The 20310-nt window shown below is 40.3% G+C and overlaps 2 protein-coding genes across 4 annotated transcripts in view; one reads left to right on the top strand and one right to left on the bottom strand.

Moving 5' to 3' along the window:
* The window catches only part of gsk3ba (glycogen synthase kinase 3 beta, genome duplicate a), a 76257-nt gene extending 75975 nt beyond the window's left edge, over positions 1-282 (top strand). For both annotated transcript variants that reach the window (XM_036544818.1, XM_036544819.1), the window contains exon 11: positions 40-282. In XM_036544818.1, the coding sequence (XP_036400711.1) occupies positions 40-107 (68 nt within the window). In that variant the 3' untranslated portion in view covers positions 108-282. The remainder of the gene's footprint in view (positions 1-39) is intronic.
* Positions 283-6696: 6414 nt separating this feature from the next.
* The window catches only part of nr1i2 (nuclear receptor subfamily 1, group I, member 2), a 31115-nt gene continuing 17501 nt past the window's right edge, over positions 6697-20310 (bottom strand). Inside the window, exons 7-9 of one of the 2 annotated variants that reach the window (XM_036545212.1) lie at positions 12028-12144; positions 11574-11679; positions 6697-8034 (exon numbers count right to left, since the gene is read on the bottom strand). In XM_036545212.1, the coding sequence (XP_036401105.1) occupies positions 7893-8034; positions 11574-11679; positions 12028-12144 (365 nt within the window). In that variant the 3' untranslated portion in view covers positions 6697-7892. Of the gene's footprint in view, positions 8035-11573; positions 11680-11963; positions 12145-20310 lie in introns of both variants that reach the window. The other variant, XM_036545213.1, reaches the window with a different exon arrangement.

Raw genomic sequence — 20310 nt, 5'->3', positions numbered from 1 at the left:
GGGTTTCACTGCTTTTTTTTCTTCCCCTCCCTGTTACAGATGCCAACACTGGTGATCGCGGTCAGACAACAAACACAGCTTCAGCTTCTGCCTCCAACTCCACCTGAGCCCTGCTCCCCCCTCCTCTGAGGCCCATCCCACGGAATTAGGGCCGCCCTGCCCTGCTGCTCGCTAGCCACACCCATCTCCCAGGGAGGGGGAGGAAAGAAAGGCAGGGGTAGGAACAACACAAAAGGAACAAACACAATGAAACCAATCAGACTGCCCCCCCCCCCGACTCCCACCCCCTCTTGTTTGTTCATTTAAGTGTTTTTTATTATTCTTTGTGTATTCTTTTGTGTATGATAACTGATCATCTTTTTTTGTGCTTGCAGAGAGAGTAGGGGAACTGGATGGGGGAGCTGTTCAGTGTGTGTAATATATATATATATATATATATATATATATATATATATATATATATATATATATATATGGTTAATAAGACTATTCACGTGTCTCCCTGGACAATCTTTTTATTGCAGCATCACTGTAGCTACAGCTATCTGCCACCAGCCTCCCTCACTCCATAAATACAAAGGGTTAACCTCCCTCCACCCTCTGCCCTGTGTTCTCTCATGTCCACATGTCTGTACGATGTCCCCTGCTTTGTGTCCCCCTGACCCCTGGCCCTGGGTCCTTGACTATGTGCATGACTTGGCTTTGGTCGGGAGCGCCACAAGAGTCAACAAGAATCAAAAAGGCTAAAATTTACATTTGTTGATGATCTGAAAACCTAACACACATTCTGCCTGCTGTAATTCTGCCAGTCTGGATTTGGGTTCTGGGGTGAAGCTGGGAAGCAGGAGTATTTTTTATTACATGTACATGAATATTTTTTCCATGAAGAAACAAGCCTTCCAGAGATGTGTTGTTGAGAAGGAATTCAGTGCTGCCCTGAGGTTTCTTGGAGTTCTTTTTTTTTTTTTTTTATGAATCATCAATTTATTTATTTTATTTTTTTTGTGTGGGAGGTGGGAAGATGTGAACTCTTGAATGAGTAACATGTATCTGCGTCTGTGTACTTGTATTATATATGCATACACAGTTTATCAGTTTATATATGAATTTGCATTATGTAAAATAATTTAAAAAAAAAAAAAAAAAAAAAAAAAAAAAAAAAAATATATATATATATATATATATATATATATATATATATATATATATATATATATATATATATATATATATATGTATATGTAAAATCTTAAATGGTTCAGAATGGTTCCAGAATTACAGGAGGTTCAAAGAGAGTGGTGATATTATTTGTGGTGGTCTCTCCAGTGTTCTCCTCGTTGCTTTCTGTTTCCGCACTGTCTTTGCTGATGACTGGGAACTGTGGAGATCACCTTTAACCCCTTCTTTTTGTCTCTACTTACATGACCTGATTGTATGAGTCTTGGATATGGTGGGGAGAGGCTGAAGGGTGTGGTCAATTATGGATGGCGTAAAATGTAATGGATGTGATTGGCACAACGTGCCGTACTGTGCCCACCCATCTGTTCCAGTTGACTGTTCAGGTGTATTTTTTTCTTTTTTGCTTGTTTTACTGACCTACCCTCCTGTAAAATGGACCAGAGGTCATGCTGTTGGTTTTGAACAAAATACGAGACAGCAAAGCCTCTGTAAAGATGTGTTTAACATGAGCTGTGCTCAGCACGCTCACTCGGGTAGGCACTGTCCAGATGGCAGGGTGTTACAGTCTATCTCACAGGATCAAAGTGAAGTTCCACTATAGCTCCCAGGTATACTTGTTGTGGGAACGCAGGGGATTGTGGGTAAAGCGATGGGGTGCAGCTCCAGTGCAGTGACCCACATGTATGGCATGCGCTGTGCGGGGCGTTGAGCGCCTGATGGCTCAGCAGCTCAGCCCTTTGTTTTCAGGGGAGAGGAGAGAAGGGGGTGCACTTGCTGTGTCCCTCACCACCATTATTTTAAACCACTACTCTGGGAGTCTTACATCGTCCTCTTCACTTGTGCCTGCCAGTCAGCTTGGCCACGGTATTAACCTGTCTCCCTTCAGAATAATCTTCTGACATGTCTTATAATAGGAAGAAAACTGCATGTGCGTGTGTATGTGTTATATATATATATATATATATATATATATATATATCTACTATATGGACAAAAGTATTCAGACGCCTGACCATTACATTGTTATGACATTGTATTCAAATACATATACTTTAATAGGAGTTGGTCCCCCTTTTGCAGCTATAAGAGCTTCCACTCTTCCTGGAAGACTTTCCACAAGATTTTGGAGTGTTTCTGTGGGAATTTGTGCCCATTCATTCTGTAGAGCATTTATGAGGTCAGGCACTGATGTTGGACGAGAAGGCCTGGCTTGCAATCTCCGTACCAGTTCATCCCAAAGGTGCTGAAAAACAGGTGTGGCCAAATACTTTTGTCCATATAGTGTGTGTGTGTGTATAAACACACACACACACACACACACACACCCACCCACCCACCCACCAAATTCTCCTCACCAAATTCTGGCTTGTACTTTTTAGTGTGTTTTTTTTTTCTTTTGTGTATGGTATGTAAATACGCAGACCCAAGAACTGTTAATGAGCAAAAAATAAAACAAAGAAAAAAAAAATTCAGGGCAATGATCGTTTATTAAAATATATAGATGAGCATTTTCCAGCCATATAGTTAAGTTGTAACTGTACAGTAGGTGCCAGCTATATTATTGTAACAATAACTAGTAATGTATAGTGTATCTATAGTTTGGAGTGCCTTTGCAGCCATTAGCTACTGCCCCTGTTTCTTCCCCAGAACCCCCTGCGGAGTGCTGTTGAATCACTGATCCCCCTCAACTTTTCCAAATCCTCTGCAGCAACGTACAAACTTATTTTTTCACCTGATAACCATATTTACTTTATACCTCGTCCTCTCTCCCTTTTTTCTCAATTTTTTATAACTGTCTTGGCCCTAATTGAGGCCATGCTGTTTTTTAAATGTAGCTTCTTTTTTTAGACTGTGTCTGTGTGTCCTGTGGAAAGGGTGTTTCTAAGCGATGGTTTTAGCGGGGGGGGGGGACTTGCGCCTTTCTCGTCCTCTCTCCTCTGCGTGTCCCTTCTGTCCCACTCCCTCTGTCGCAGGCCTGCAGAGGGGAGCGTGCTTGCAGAAATGATTTGTCCTTTATTTTTGGTTCAGAGTTTGAGCGCAAAATGTGTGCGCTGTCCGATTCCTGTCCTGGTACCAAAGTGAATCAGTGTCATCTATTGCTAATCCCATGAATTAAGAGGCAATAAAGATATAATCTGTAGGGTTTCTATTTCTGTCAGCCATCTGTAATTCACATTCAACAGCACTCAGTAGAAGTACCATGTAGCCCCCCCCCTTTTGTGAGATTATATATATATGTGTATGTATGTGTGTGTGTATATATATATATACACACACACACATATACATATATATATATGTATAAAATCAATAAAAAAGCTTGCTTGTAATATTGCAGTCATACATGTGTTGCTATGGTATCACCTGGCCTGTAAAACGAACCATGTGACCACTTCTTGTGACTAAAGTTCAGAGTAAAGAAAAAAAACGTAAAACGCAAAGTTCTGACGATAATTTAAAAATTGAAATACAGAACTGTGGGTTATATACAGAAAATTGCATACACTCGTGGAAAAAATCTGTCTTGATTTAAAGTAAAAAAAAAAAAAAAAAGACAAAAACAACCTGTATAACATTACTACTACTTGAATGCCTCTGTTTGTGACTGAATTTTTTTTCGTTTTACATATAAACTTTTTTTCCTGTGAAAGTATGCTAAATGTTTCCCTCTCCCTGTAAATATGTCCATTCTGTTCCTGTGTGACTTGGTTACCTGGTACTGTAATTTGCATTAAATAAAGAGTAGGATAGCCTGGAAACGAACAAACTCTCATTCCCCCTTGTTTTCTTTCCTTATTGCATATTTATTAACCATTATATGTAATGATCAATTTTTCCCAGTCTACTTGTGTTGACACACCTCTTTCAATGACACATGGTCATCTGGGACGTGGCTGTATGAAACTTCAAATTGCCAAAATTTTCTTAGCATAAGCAGGAAGGGGAAAACAGCATCTTACTTTTTTTCCAGCTGCTGTATCCCATATGGGACCAATGCCCTTTCAGACAATAGCATAAACCGAATTGTCCATTTTTGTGCCGGTGTAATAACTGAGCTGCTTTGGAGAGGAAGGAAACCATAAAACCAAAAGGCTTGGTAAAGCATTTGTGCTGGTGAAGTAAAGAGCCACAATGCGGTGCTGCCTTCACATGTTAGCATTACAGTATTTTACAATTGTTTTGACTCAGTTTTCACCACAGTTTCAATGTGCAGCAACATAACATGCTACTTTCTTAATATATAGCTTTAGGTGAGACAAAATGAATGCAGTGGACCTATGCCACGACCCTGTCTATGTCCTACAATTCCAACTGCATTGGCTTGCTCCATGTAGTTAGAAACTACCATACAGGTTTCCTAACAGCCTATTATGTAGTGGTGAGATCATTACCAATGTTCCATTGCTACTAACCTGGGCAATGTTCTTGGTAGTAGGGATGCATGATTTCAAATACATGCTGAATTGATTTAGTCATCGGCATGTCTAGTAATAAGTATTTTGAACACAAATAACTTCATCACTGAATAAAGGGCTGTTAGAAAACTTGCATGGCTGTTTCTGAGAGCTCTATTAATTTAATGGTACAAATATATAATGTAGAATATCGCAGGGAATGCTTATACATTATTTTGTACATAATTTAACATACACAAAGTAGCTTACAAACCTTTTCCTCATCAAAAATTAGGAGTATACCATTTTGCCTTAACAGTTTTGCACACTGAACATGCACATGGAGTCAAAGCGATGGTAAGGTATTGTTAAACATCAGGAGCCCCTGTGCTGGTGAAGTAAATAGCCACATGGTGGTGCTGTCTCCACATGTTTAATTAAAATATCAGGAGCAGTGTGCAAACAGAGGCAGAGGTCTGGCTGACACTCAATGTTATGGGGCAGCACTGGTTGCTGGAGATTGAAGAGAGTATACCATCTCTGCCATCCTGACGTCTATGTTCATTCAAAAGGTTCTGTCCAATGAAGTTACACAGTGATAGTTCCAGGAAATTGCATAATTTAAAAAGGTTTAACAATGAAATAACAACAGATGCTTTGTTCAATTCTTTATTAGACAGCTTTGTCTTACAAAGATAACTGGATACATGTTTAAAAGCACACCATTAGACATTGTATGACCATTTCATTCCATTCAAACATGAGAAAATAATTGGGGTACCCAGGTCAAAGATCATTGATTGTCAGTAATGGCCTGAGAAATATGGCCCTGAGACTACAGTATAATCTGCCTTTCCTGCTCAGAGTGTCAATAAATAAAGCAGAGGGGGAAGAACAGGGGTCCATTCCTAATGTGGTGAAGTCCAAAGCAGGAGTAGTGAGGAGGCATTTTTTTGTAAACGCCACGGTTTGGTCTGGTAAAGAATCTATCAAGACTGCTTTGGCTTGATTCTGTTGTTCCTGCAATACTTGATACAATCAGGTTCAGCCACTCACATAGCTTTATAGAGAACATACTGAAGGACAGACATAGGAAACACCTCACAATAGAAGGAACAACTTACCAGGATACTTCTGCATCCCTTACTGTTCACTGAATATTCACACTACAAATAGGAAATTCTTGTGTGTGTGTGTGTGTATATATATTTACAGAGACGGTTGAACCAACATAAAGTGTCTTAGTTGGGCCACCATGAACTGCCAGCTTCAATGTGCCTTGGCATAGATTCCGCAAGTCTCTGGAACTCTACTGGAGGGATTGAACACCATTATTCCAAAAGATATTCCCTCATATGGTTTTTGATGATGGTGGTGAAGAGCGCTGTCTAACACCTTGGTCCAAAATCTCCCATAGATGTTAGATCGGGTTGAGATCTGGTGATCTGGTGAAGGTCACAGCATATGATTCACATCATTTTCATACTCATCAAACCATTTAGTGACCCCTAATGCCCTATGGATGGGGGCATTGTTATCCTGGAAGAGACCACTCCCATCAGGATAGAAATGTTTCATCATAGGATAAAGGTGATCACTCAACTTTGTATTGATTTGCAGTGACCCTTCCCTCTAAAGGGACAGGTGGATCCAAACCATGCCAGCAAAATCCCCCCCACAGCATAACAGAGCCACCTGACCCCCTCACTGTAGGGGTCAAGCATTCAAGCCTGTACCATTCTCTTGGTGTACGCCACATATGCACTCGCCTACTTGTCGAGAATATGGTGAAGGATGATTCATCTGACCATATCACTTTTTTCCACATCTCTGTAGACCAGTGCCTATGGTTTTTGCACCACTGAACTCTCAAATGTGCATTCATCTTTGTAATGAGGGGTTCTGCATTTTTATACATGCCACAGAGCATGATTGGATGTTAATTGCTTAATTGTACCATGCAGTACACCTGTGTGGATGCATCTGCATTCATTATGTTTCTACACTCATTTATTCATGGTCCTTTAATTTGTCACCCGTGTGTGTGTGTGTGTGTGTGTGTGTATATATATATATATATATATATATATATATATATATATATATATATATATACGTGCCATTAAAAACACGCACATACTATTATGAGCCTTTTCACTGTGATGTTGGCTGGACCAATGGAATGCCTGTTTTTTGTCCCTCCCTCAATCAGGGTAAGTTGCCATCATTCATGGATGCAGAGATTAACATACATGCTGGAGACAGAGACTGCCATAGCCCCTTTACCGCCAGACGGAGACTGCCACAGCTGCTGAGGCTGAGCTACTCAAGACTTCAAGTCCAGTCCTTCTGTTTTCATGTCTAAATGTTTTCACAGAAAACAGTAGACTGGTTATTAATGTTTCTGAAAAACATGGTAGGGGTTGATTGCACATCTTTACCAACAAATTCCAGCTGCATATAAAAAATCTTTTTGGGTGTTTCAGTAGTTCAGTACAAAGTATTGTTTAAATTCTGTGGCTTGAAAGATTTCTAAATTTGAAGGCTTTAGTCCAGAGAAATTTCATTCTTTGTATAAAGTGCATGTCTTAAGTGGTCAAGTTCTCAACTTGATCATGATGTAATATTATCCTAAGTACTCTAGAATTAAACAGTAGCTCCTGTGCTGTAAGATAATTTTTCACAAGTAAACAATGCACCCCCATGACATCACATCCTGCTCTTCCCAGCTACAAGAACTTGCCCAGAGTCACATAACTGGTCCTTGAAACTGTGTCTTCTATCACTCCTTATGCATGTGTGTATGGGCTTGTGTTGCTGTAGGTAGTTGAAGATGTCTGTCCGTCTGTTGGTAGCTCTGGATTCCCGTTGTTGTTGGTCTGGCTGCTGGGGTCACTCCGTGGGTCTTTGCTGCCAGTCTTTAAGGAGGTCATTCTGACTTCCTCCTGAAGTCCACCTCTCTGACTTGGCTGTGGGTAGGCCATATGATTCTGGTCTTTTACTGTGTGACAGGCCAGTTGCTTGGGGTCTCTCTGGCTTTCTCTGTGTCCACTTCAGCTGAGTCATCACAGATTTTGTTGACGTCACTGTGTGTGTGTGTGGACACCTCAGGGATGTTATTACGTGTTTGTGCCCGAGTGTGTGTGTGCATAAGACGTCATTAGTGATTTTTATTAAAATCCATTTGTATGTTATACATTGTATGTGTGTGTGCATTTGTGCATCTATGTGCTTTTGTGTGTGACAGGTTACTGTGGTTTTGTGCAGCAGCCTGAGGTGTGTGTGTGCATGTGCATGTGCGTGTGCATGTGCAAGCCCTCAGGTGTCCTTCCTGACCACCTCCAGTATGAGTGGGGACACATCAGGCTGGATGTCCTGGATCTGCAACACCTGCTTGGTATATTCCTCGTTCATGGTCCGCATCTCTGTCAGGCAGGCCATGATTTTGGGGTACAGCAGGCTGGAGGGAAGGAGGAAGCAGTGTGATGTTTAGGGCCAACCCCCCAATAAGATGACTTTACTGGGAGTATGAGAGTGACCCCATAATCACAGGCCATCAGAGCCTCAGTAATTTAACTCAACACACACTTTGCTAAGGACAGCAATCTTTATAGGAGACAGACATTTCCAGCAAATGATAGTTCTCTGCTTTGTGTTTATGAAGCCTCGCTCTCAATCACTAGTATTAACTCTGACACTCAGGTGCTGGTGATGGTGTGACTGTGATAAGTGCTGTTATTCTTTTTACTCATATATTTGACAAATTTCTCTTCTCTTCTCCTCTTCTTCACTCTTTTTGGAACTGTACCTGAGCTAGTACTGACCGATAAATCGCATTTTCATCGTCATCGCGATATGAACATGCGCAATAAACACATCGCAAAAGACTGCCTGAAACGCGAGAAATAAGAAAAATCATTTTATTTACATGCGCCATGCATTCACACTCAGCATGCGAACATTTGACCTATCACAGGGCTGCCCAATTTCGCTCCTTTTGTTTTGGCGCGCCATGAGGTATGCGCTCCCGCCGCCACATTCTTCCAGGTAAGATGACGCACCTCTTAAAACTGAAGTTCCACCAATGAGCGGAAAGGGGCAGGGGCGTAGCGAGCGCTGGTTGAATAGGAAATAACATGCACTAAAGAAGCGTGTCTTTGTGACAATCTACAGTCGGCCTTTTCGACAGGGTTACCAGTCTGATTGCAAGTGACCTCACATAAAAAGGTGAAATCGTGTTAAACGCTATTGTTGTGGCAAATTTCTGATTAAGTGTATACCCCATGTGGAAATTGTAAGTATTGCCACTTTCACCCCACCAGAGAAAAGCAGAGCTTGACGTGGTACAATTAAGCTTGTTACTTGGTGGAGATAAATTATTGCCAGCAAACATTATAAGCATTGCCAATAAACGTTAGTTTTTTATTTTAACTGCAGTTATTGATATATTAACTGAAGTTATTGATATATGAGCCATTTACTCTATTAATTAAACAACCTAACACTATAGGCCTTAAATGAATAATAATGTATACTATTATACTTTGTATGCCTGTGAGCAGAAACTAGAAACAAGGGTCAAGAGAGTACAGGAGACTGCGGGAGGGGTATGCAGCTGTGAGATACCTGTATGCCAAGTAAGACCTGTTGTGGGGCTGTTAATGAGAGTTGGACACTGTCCGAGCACTGCTCGGAGGATGGACCCTTAGTGTAAGATAAAAGAGTTGGAGTCTAAAAAAGGGGGGTCGCAAACAGGGATTATTATGGAGTATAGCCAAGGCAGAGCAGGTCAAGAAAGGACAGTTATTTTTTATAGATTAGATATGCGCTGTCTTGGAGATAATAGTGTATAGCCAAGGCGGGGTAATTATTTTTAATTAGACAGGTGTGATCTTGGAAAAATAGTGTACAGAATGTGTGTTATGAGTCTGGGTCTGAGTCTAAGCTCCAGGAGGGGCTAAGGGAATAAGCATAAAAAGGGAGATGCATTTGGGGATGGGGCTGACTGCTTGGGGGGGGCTGCTTGCCGGACTGCTTGCCTGACTGCTTAGGGGACTGCTTGGGGGGACTGCTTGCCTGACTGCTTAGGGGACTGCTTTGGGGGGCTGCTTTGGGGGACTGCTTGGGGTTATGACTGATGACGTTACAGCTCCGCGCGGACCAGCCCGGTTTACTGTATGTGATTTTGAACCATGTACAATAAACCTTTTGCATCAGACTTTGAGAAATATTTTGTATTAATTTTTGGAGATTGTTCATTTTTGCATTTGATGTAGCTTCCTTGCGGCGCATTAGCAGAAAACGGCGGGGAGTGGTGAGGTCACCTCACTATCAAAACCGATTTCCGACAAGGTTCGGAAAAAGCATTAAAGCACCACTCTGCCAAGTGTTTGCTTACAATAAACTGCTAACCGTGGAAACAAACCGTGGCTAATTCTGCGCAGGAACGGGTGTTGAAATTGATGGCTAAAGTGCATGTTTTATTTTGTTAAGTTGACGCGATCTCAGTAAGGAAACCAAACTATTGCCATTTCAGTCACACAAGTCAGTGTGAAATCACTACCAATTAGGCAAAATAATTATGCCAAACCTGGCAGCTCGGGTTAGTGGATTCTGTTGTATTTCCGACCAATAATCTGTTGTTGGTGTTATTAGTTAGCCAACGTTACTATAAAACGAAATTACCAAATCGTTCTGAGTGACCCTGTGAATGAGAAGCTCATTTTCGTTTTGATATTGTGGCTCATAGCTACCATATGGGGGCATTTTGTGATGATGTGTAACATAAACGCTGCTCAACGTAAACTTAATATCCAGTATTGATTTGTTATTCAGTGTTGTCACTATGATGTTTGACTTTATATTTTTGTCAGTTTTTCAAGTTGAAGTCAAATTTCCACTTTTGATTACAAAGGTGGACAATACAGCTGTCTTCAACTTAATTTTCTAAAGCACCTTGAGTTGCATAAACTTTCTGTCATAAAGGTGTCTTTCCTTTTAAATATGTTTATGCTCCCAAAAATAAGCATATGGATGTTTTATGTTTTTGACAATCATCTCTGCAAATTAATAAAATTACTATTAAGCTGATTAAAGAGTAATGTCATAATAATTTTATTATTTTGAAATTTCATTTTAGATTTAGAATGTTAATTTTCTGTAAAATATAATACATTTTAATGTAATGTAATTTCACATCACATCGACATTTATTTTTGGCCCGTGGCCTTCCATCCAGATTAATTTTTGGCCCTTCATAGGAAAGAATTTGGGCACCTCTGGTTTAGAAGAAAATATTTTAAAGGGAGCAAGGGAAATTAAACTTTAATTTCTTATAGTTATAATGTCTTATTTAAATTAATGTTCTGTTTAATTAGTTTGGTATTCATGTGCAATTTGTTCAATAAAAGCATGTTTGAAATAATTTATTTCATTTCTTTATTCAATGGGCATAGGCTATCCAATGTTTGGGGTCTATGTACTTAGCAGTACCTATTTAAGCAGAAAGACATAGCAACTGTATAGCTAATATGCACACTACAATATTTGTTTATTTATCTCAAGTCATATCGTCATCGCAATACTGAACAATGTTATTGCACATTGCAGATTTTCCTCATTTCGTGCAGGCCTAACCTGAGCCTGTCTCTCTGAGTTTATACACCCATGCTGGCAAATGCACTCACAAGCTGATGACTGTTTTTCACACATGTCCCTAAGTGCACCAGAGGAGCGTCTGCTGAGTCGAGGATTGATGCATCTCCCTGACACCATCTGAGTGACTCATAGGCACACCATGTATGACACTGTGCTGTGAGCGGTGTGACGAGAGAGCCCTTATCAATGAGACCCACCCCAGTGACACAAGGGCACTAAAAACTGGCTTTTACTGGCAAACAAGACAGCTCAGAACTAAGCAAGGGAGGGGATGTGACTGAATGGATTAAATGGTTCCAGATTCACCGGTTCTGTTACAGACAGAGGACGGGGCACGCTTACTGTCTCTCAGATGACGTCCTTTTGGTGTCGATATACGTCTTCAGGGTGAGAGCGAGCATCTCTTGGTGTCGGTCGATCTCGCTGTGCTGCGTCACGCCAGGACGGTCTGTGGTGCAAAGAACACACAACTATGGCTCAGCCAAACACAGTCAGGCAAAACTCTTCATCTGTAAGGATGGTGTATAGTAGAAGATGGAAGCTGAGCTCTCTGTGCCAATGATGGCCACCTTCCTCAAGCTAGGCCCCATCAGAGGGTAACCACACACACAAAAAAACAACACTCAAAAGCACATCCCTGGTCCTGTTGTGTGGTCAAAGAACACCAGAGAAAGGAAGGTTCCCACAGGTAGCAGTGGAAATGTACCATCATTTCACTAGGTTATGACTGACCTCTGTGAATCACGGAGACACACACGGAGAAGCAGTGATATTAACAGTGTCACTGGCTGCACACCTGGGGAGAACAGAGAGATGGCCTGCATCAGGACGTATTCAGACTCATGCAGCTGCAGGTTCCTCAGTGTGTAGTGGAACTTCATCAGAGGGTCCAGTAGGTGGCGCTGAAAGCCCGCTACACCAGACAGAATAACGGGGAAGATGATATTAGGACACTGGTAGATGCAAGAAGCATACTAAGTCTGAAATTAAGAGATCAAACTCCCCCAACAAGAAAACCGACATTGGAAATGATTATTTCTTCTAGTTACATGTCTCAAATATTCACAATTACCCTGTAAAGCTATAGTAAGGAGAAGTGAGGAACATAATTGAAACTGATGAGGTGAGATCAATCCCAAAGGCAAATGCTAGTTAAATTAATTGGAATCTATCAGGGGAGCTCAGACACTTAAAATATGCCCTAACTCACACACTATTGCAGTTGTTTATCGGCCAGGTTATCTGAAGAAACAGGAGTTATTACAGTTTTTCTGATTTGCTTAAATACATTTCCTGAAACTCTATCTATATTCTCCATACAGTGTGTGAAAAACCCACAACAGTATCACTGACCTGGCAAAACAACACATTTCATCTGCAAAAGGCCCAAAGACACTTAAATGTTTAGCACAACTTGCAAATGCAAGTAAATCCACTAAACTATACTATCAGTATGATACAGTCAAACCTGAGTGCATGTTCCATATACTGGTGATACTGGTGATCGAGAGTTACTGTAATTATATTCTGTATATGTAAAGTGTTGCTGTCAGTAGTGATGTTGCCACACACGAACCTTTCAGCACAAATTTTTTTTATTGAATTGGCTTCCCAAATTATATTTCTTTTGGTACTGTAAAGTGAAACGAAGGAAAATACATAAACCAAAATAATGTTACTGCATATTGTGAACAACACCCTACATTATACAAAATAAATGCAAAAAGTATTTTAAACTGAAGCAGCATAAAAGAAAACACAAAAAGACCAATTTCACTGTCACATAAAGAGTCACTGGCCATCCGGTCTGTCCTCTTTGTTTGGCCACATATTTTCAACCACATCACATCTGATACTGTCTCTCACAATACAGCATGGAAAGAAGGCCTTGTATACTGCATCCATCCACTGCATCATTCTTCTGTGATTCCTCTATGATTCCTTTGTGATTTTTCTGTGATTTCTCAGGGCTGGCCTCTCAGCCAGCGTTCACTGCATCCATCAATGACATTTGATCTTGAGGGTGGTGGTAATATACCTTCCACCTCCAGGCAGAGAGGAACTCAGCAGTGGGGCTGGGGAAGGGGAAATATAGTGGGAGGAATTGCATTTGTAATGGACAGTGGGGAGCAAACCAGCCTCTGACAGCAGCAGAGTAGTAAAAACTGATATTTTCATAGCATAAATTTGGCCTTATCAACTCTCTTCCCTCATCAGAAGTAAATTTTGTACAGAGCATCCAAAAATGCCAGAAACAAACACCTTCAACAACACTGTGCAGATCCCTGTAATAACACGTGTGTTGTTGTATTGATAGTTGATTGAATCATTTTGCAAGAAAGAATTTGAATAAGGAGCACATGGATAAACAAATATTGGTGTAATAACATTATAAATAAAAACAATATAATCCATTTTGGTTAACAAGACTATTTTTTGTGTCTATTACTATTTTGGAATAAAACTGACATTTTACATTTGCTTTTTTGCAGTCAGAAATTCTATAGTGGTTTGGTTATAGGGCTTTAACTCACTATTTTGAGAATGTATTTAATGCATTTTCACTGCGAAAAATCTGAACATAAGCTACTGAGCAAACCTGACCTTGAAAACACCAAATCTATTTTCTATTTAAAAAGGTTGCCCTTGGATACGCCTTTTTGTTTTTGTCTCCCACGGCAACACATACTCACAGGCTAAAAATGAAACGTCTGAAGGTGTACTGTAACTTAAGATGGTGGCTCATTCTAAAGCCTTCTTCACTTATGTGTATTCAGGCCTCAATGATTTTGGTGGAAATGCTTTTTGACACCCCAACCCTTTAATCCTTTCGTATGTGACTTATTTTATGCTTTGTAGCGCGCATGTTAAGTTACATGGTTCGTTACGTTTTCATTAACATTATTAAGTTTCTCATAGTTTTCACCACCGCATTTACTATACTTTGCAATGCAAAATCACTGTTTCTTCAAAGCTAACGTTAGCTAGAATTTTTCCAATCACAACAGTTTGCGCGAAAGGGATAATCACACCGGTGTGACCGTATGCGCAAAAGGGTTACGAATACAAGAACTACAAGTATTTACAATGACACTTATCTGAATTATCTGTCATTAACTTTGTATCATGGCCGCCGCCGTTAGTATTGCCATGGCAATACTACTTTTTCGCAGACCATATGGCGTTTATTTCATTTAGAAGACCTGAGTAATCTGTAATGAAAACCTAATTTTACGTAGTGAAGAATCTGATTGCATCTGCTGCGATATATGAAAACATTTGACTTTATCAATCAACGTTCCTCCATTTGAGTGCCTGTGCACGACTACCACGGCGGTGCGCGTGCACCGTGTTGTAGTAGGCAGTTGGAACGTTCCTCTCCGCCACCGCCAGACCGCCACGACCAGAGACACAACGGGAAACAGCTCGGAGGAAGAGACGTGTTGACGTGTTGTTAAGTTTAGTGTTGACGTGTTGTTAAGCCGCTTTTTCATAACATTTTTGTTTAAGTAGGTCTAACGTGATGATATCATTAAAACATAAAGTGCATATTTTTCTCGAATGACCATATAATAAAAACATTGCAACTCACCATGTCGCTGAATCAAACCCTGAGTTTGTTTCCATATAGGCCTACAAGATGGTCCCATCTATACAGTGACACCCAAAGTGTGTTCCTTATGTACACTCTACTCCGTAATTTCGTTTTTGTTGCCGTCATTGCGGAAAACCCCGCTTCGCAGAGATATGTTGGAAATGGAAGTTTTCAGTGCTTCTGTGGCTATCTCAGGATATTCAGCCTTGATTTTTAAAAATTATTATTCATGTCAGCTAGCTAACTAGTACAAAGTTTGCGGGCAACACAGCTCACGCAGACCATAGTAAGTGATGAACTCGCGGCGCGCGCGTTACTCAAGTTCAAAATCTGTAAACTTGTGGGCGCGTGACAGATATTAGAGTGGTGAGAAAAGGACCAACAGACTGCACCAAGTTCAACGTAATTACTACACGAATAACCTATAATTGTATATAATTATTATTTTATCATTATTTTAATATTATTAGGCTATTATTTTATTTTACTGATTTAAAAAATAATAATGAATTATTTATCCTTTCCGTGCGGCCCGGTGGTTGGGAACCGTTGATCTAGCTATACTGAGATGTGTACATAAAAACAAGCATATTTGACATCATTATCAGTATTGTACAATAGTTGGTCGTATTTCTGAATGAAGCATTGTTGCATGTGTTCCTCAATTTCTAACGTTAAGGCCGGGGCCACAGCAGTTGCGTCGCGTGTGCGTGACGGCTACGTCACTGAACTGCTGCGGTTCGCATGCGTGTGTTTGTCCACACCGCCAGCGTTGCTGCTGAGGCGCTGCTACTGCCAGCCAGATCTTTCTACATTGAGTTTGTTTGCGAGCCGCAGCAGTTCAGCGACGCACACGCGACCCAACTGGTGTGGCCTCGGCCTTAGCCGTTGATAATGGCCATCAATAATAGAATGTTTGATTTAATTTCATTACAAATTTCATTTATATTTAGACAGAATTTGATTCGCGTGCGTGTGTTTGTCCACACCGCCAGCGTTGCTGCTGAGGCGCTGCTACTGCCGGCCCGATCTTTCTACATTGAGTTAGGCCGATGATGCTAATGAGCTGCTCACCAGGCAGCTAGCTAGTTAAATGTAAATCATTATTGTAAAAAAAGCCTTGGAGGAGTAGCATCTTTTCTTGATTTAGTTGGCATGTGTTTGTTGATTTTTATTTGAATTTCTTCAAATAAAAATAGATGACATGAGAGTATGGTGTTTGTCCTTCTTTGCAGTTTCATCCTCTGAATATGGTTTATATGGTTAGTTCATGGTTTATGGTTTAGCTCCTGTATTGTGTTTGTGCTAATTTCACTTCTTGCAGGGCTTTTAGCGTGTGGGGGCATTATAAATATTTGTTATGCGCCTATTTCTGTTATTGTGGATGTTGCGTTATCCTCATGCCACCCTCGTTGCTCCGCTTGGGCCACCCCAGTCAAAAAAGTCTAGAATCGCCACTGTAGGCAGTGAAAATGATCTGTTGATAGTCATATTGCCATCATACCAGCGACATTGCACCTTTAGTTTCAATGTCCATATCTGTAGAATATGTCACAGACATGAAAAAATATATATTTCTGAAACTCAACACTTCCAGTATCCGTTTCAAATTCTGTCTAAATATAAATGAAATTTATAATGAAATTAAATCAAACATTCTATTATTGATGGCCATTATCAACAGGAAACTCAATGTAGAAAGATCGGGCCGGCAGTAGCAGCGCCGCAGCAGCAACGCTGGCGGTGCGTACAAACACACGCATGCGAGCCGCAGCAGTTCAGCGACGCACACGCGACCCAACTGGTGTGGCCTCGGCCTTAGCCGTTTATAATGTCCATCAATAACAGAATGTTTGATTTAATTTTATTATAAATTTCATTTATATTTAGTTTAGACAGACAAAGGTTAAGAAGTGTGTGCTCAATTGTGAAAAATAATAATAATAATAATAATAATAATATACAGCAATCCCTCTTCACAGGTTTCCAGGGGTGGGCTTATCGAGAAGTATCGCAGGACCTAAATTGACATTATAGGCGCCAAACCAAATGTAAAACTGTATAAGCAGATGTTCTGGGTTCAGTCTCTGTTGAATCAGAAGTGCTATGCGTTTTTCTTGTCACTATATCTTGCTTAAAGTTCGACATTTTTTCCCCTTACAAATGGGAAAGAAGACTCCTCTGTTATTTAATTGAAAAATATTTTGTTAAACAGCATGCTGATCACGAAGAAAATAGACTGCCTAGCACAACTTGTCATTATCTATTTATTTTCGTCTTTTTTATATGTAATATTACTTTACATATTTTTAATTAGGCTACCTCTTTATTCGCATTTCCTAAATAATATTACCGTTGTTAATTCATTTTTTCGTTGGTTTTTAGTGCGAGTTCTAGACAGAAGGAAAGCCATCGCGCTTTATCCTTTGGTCCGAAGGAGAAACCGGCGAAGAATGTGGGTTAGGAGGCAACTTGGAGCTTTTCACCATCTTGCTGCTGAAATGCGTCTTGATAAGGACACACACCTGAAGTATTTCAGAATGAGCGCTGAGCAAATGGATCATCTCCTTTCCTTGACTATATAGTAGCCTACACATGTAGCCTCCACTTTCCCCTTTAATAACATGCAGTAGGCGATTTGAGGAGGACGCTATCCCCTTGTTAGCAAAATGACCAAAATGCATCCCCTTTGTTGACTCGCAGCTGTGTAGCTGCTCTAATCCGTTAACATGGGCGCCGAAATGAGAATCGAGACGTTCCGCGACGGTCACGCACACGCGACGCAACTGGTGTGGCGTTTAGTTTAGTTATTTTTAATTATTATTATTTTTATTTTTATTATGTTATTTTTTAGTTTAATTATTTATGTCTGTTTTTTATCAGATTAAGTTGGCAATGGCTAGTATTTTTCCCCATGCAGGCAGGAAGAGAGCAGGTTGCACGTGCAGTGCATGTTGCATGTGGCAGCATGAAGCATGCAGGTGCACCTTCGAAGACATTATGGTCTTTCTTTAAAAGGTTAGTGAAGGGAGATGTTAGCCATGAGCTATTGAAAAGAATGTGTTCCTCCAGTTTATAAAGTTTTATGGAGTAAATGGTGTATGGTATGCAAGCAGACAGAAGGTGGAGCACAAAGCACAGCAGGGAGCCCAGCCCAGGTTATGGGAGAAGGTGCCAACAGGTTAGTAACCAGATCAATAGCTAGTACTGTAAGTCAAGGTAGTGTCATGAAGTGCTCAGTTCTAATTAATAGTAGCCTTCAACAAAATATAGCACAGCAGTAAGGGCCATTAAGCCCTTCTTGTTCATGCTTCTTGACCATGCTTCTATAGAGTTTTTGGTTCACCAACCGTAGGAAAAAATATCTGTGGGAACTTGTTACATTGCAGTGATATGATCCATAATTACACTGTTAAAATATTTCACATTTAAACATACAATAACCACACAGTACAAACATAGGTAGCTTTATGAGTCCTTTATCTAATGCATACACCATATTGTGCTTGGCGAGAAAGTTTAGCAATACTACTTTTACACTGGTGATGGCACCTATGCTTTGTATTACACTGTCACATCTGGTTCCTTTGACATGGCAGGGGTGCTTGCAGGATTTCATCTTGGGGTACGCAAGCACACACACATCGAGAGAGCTGAGAGAGAAACGCCACTGACTGATTAATGAATAATTAAGTCAGCTAACCAATCAGATTTCCCGACACCAACCTCCTTTACGGATGTTTCTATGGTAGCGGTGACAACAGACCAGACATTGATCACATAGCCTAATTGAAGAGTGTTTAGCCGGTGTGCTGAGAACTAGCTGCAGGTGACTAGCAAGCTAACTTTAGTTTGCAAGCTAGCCAGCTAATTGATAGGCCGACACCTAATTAGCAAGCTAATTTCTGCTTCGATAGAAATTGAAAAAAGCACAATAAATGCCAAATGTTAATAAATGCTCACGCTATTACGATCATACAATCCAAAAATGGTCTATACTTTAATTCTGTCAGACACAATTGTGTCGTCTTTTACATGTAATATTTAGCAGAAAAGCTGGCGCAATAATGCGCCGATCTCCATCAGACACATTATATAGGACGTTAGCTTGGAACTTAATATTACTCATTGTGTAGATTAGCCCCGTAGCTATAATTGTGACAGTAGATTCTGTAAATGTCAGACTTTTTCCATCTGCAATGTGATCTTCCACCAAACAAAAATCCAAAGAAAAAACAAATAGTTAATTATTAATTTTTAAAAAAAACTACAACACCCTGATTGCATAAGTCTGTACACCCTTTCATAATGGGGGCTCTAGCTGTGTTCAAAGTTAACCAATCACATTCAAAATCATGCCTGTAGGTAAATAGCATACACCTGCCATCAATGAAAGTGATTCTGATTGAACCCAGATTAAAGTCAGCTGTTGCTGTAAGATTTGCTTGAATGTATGGAGAGGGATATAAAAGAATATTGAAGGCACTGGATACTGAAACTGCTCACTGGTTAAAGGACTGTATAGGTGAGGTCCGAGTAGGGTGGTGTCGCCCTGGTGTGTCGGTAAGAACACCTCTGGAGTCAGAATGCCGTTTACAAATTTGGTTGGGCAGCACAGTAATGCACAGGGTTTAAACTCAGGCTTAGCCACCATGAATAATATAGATGCAAAGTTGTGGTCTAAAGAAACAAAAAAAATGTATGTGTGTGTGTATATATATATATATATATATATATATATTATAGTATACATTGGTTGTAATAAATAACACATGCTTGCAATGCATACCTATAACCAAACAATGCATTACAATAAATATTCTAACAAACAATACAACCTTGGTGGTAACTATGTGACTATACTGCCATCTACAGGTCAATCACGTCTGTTTCAGTATTCAGGAATAAATAAACAACGCTACCATTCTAGTACACTTAATACCCATCATCGTTTCTAATGGAATCCTCTTACTAATGCTTAGATAATCAATGAAGTAAACAACCGTTAAACAGATTTAACGTTCCGAATGTGCATCATTAACAGTTAACCGAGAAGGCACTTGAATTAGCCAGAAATACACTTGCAGTTGCATCGCTGCCTGGCTAAATGCTAACGAACTAGCGGCTAACCCCAACAAAGTTCCTACGGTATGGAATATGTTCATCCAGCTAATGAAAACAACTTGCAGATCGTCAGTGACACACAATCTTGCACCCTAAGAACAGTAAGGGAAGATTGGCAACCGTATTAGCCACTAGGCTTAGTAAGCAGGCGAACCAGCTGCTAAGACTCCCAACTTCCAAATCGCTGAACGACTTGAGACACACTTATACGCGCATGCGCGCAAGGCAATCTACTACAGTCCTCGGCTTTTCTAACACTGGATGTACCATGGAGCACTGTCAAAACCATCATCAATAAGTGGAGAAAATGTGGCACCACAGAGACATTGCAAAGATCAGGACAACCCTCCAAAGCTGATG

Source organism: Megalops cyprinoides, chromosome 14 (assembly GCF_013368585.1).
Source record: "Megalops cyprinoides isolate fMegCyp1 chromosome 14, fMegCyp1.pri, whole genome shotgun sequence".
NCBI classification, from domain to species: domain Eukaryota; kingdom Metazoa; phylum Chordata; class Actinopteri; order Elopiformes; family Megalopidae; genus Megalops; species Megalops cyprinoides.
Note: the sequence above shows the minus strand (reverse complement) of the source record. Positions and strands in the feature narration are given on the sequence as shown.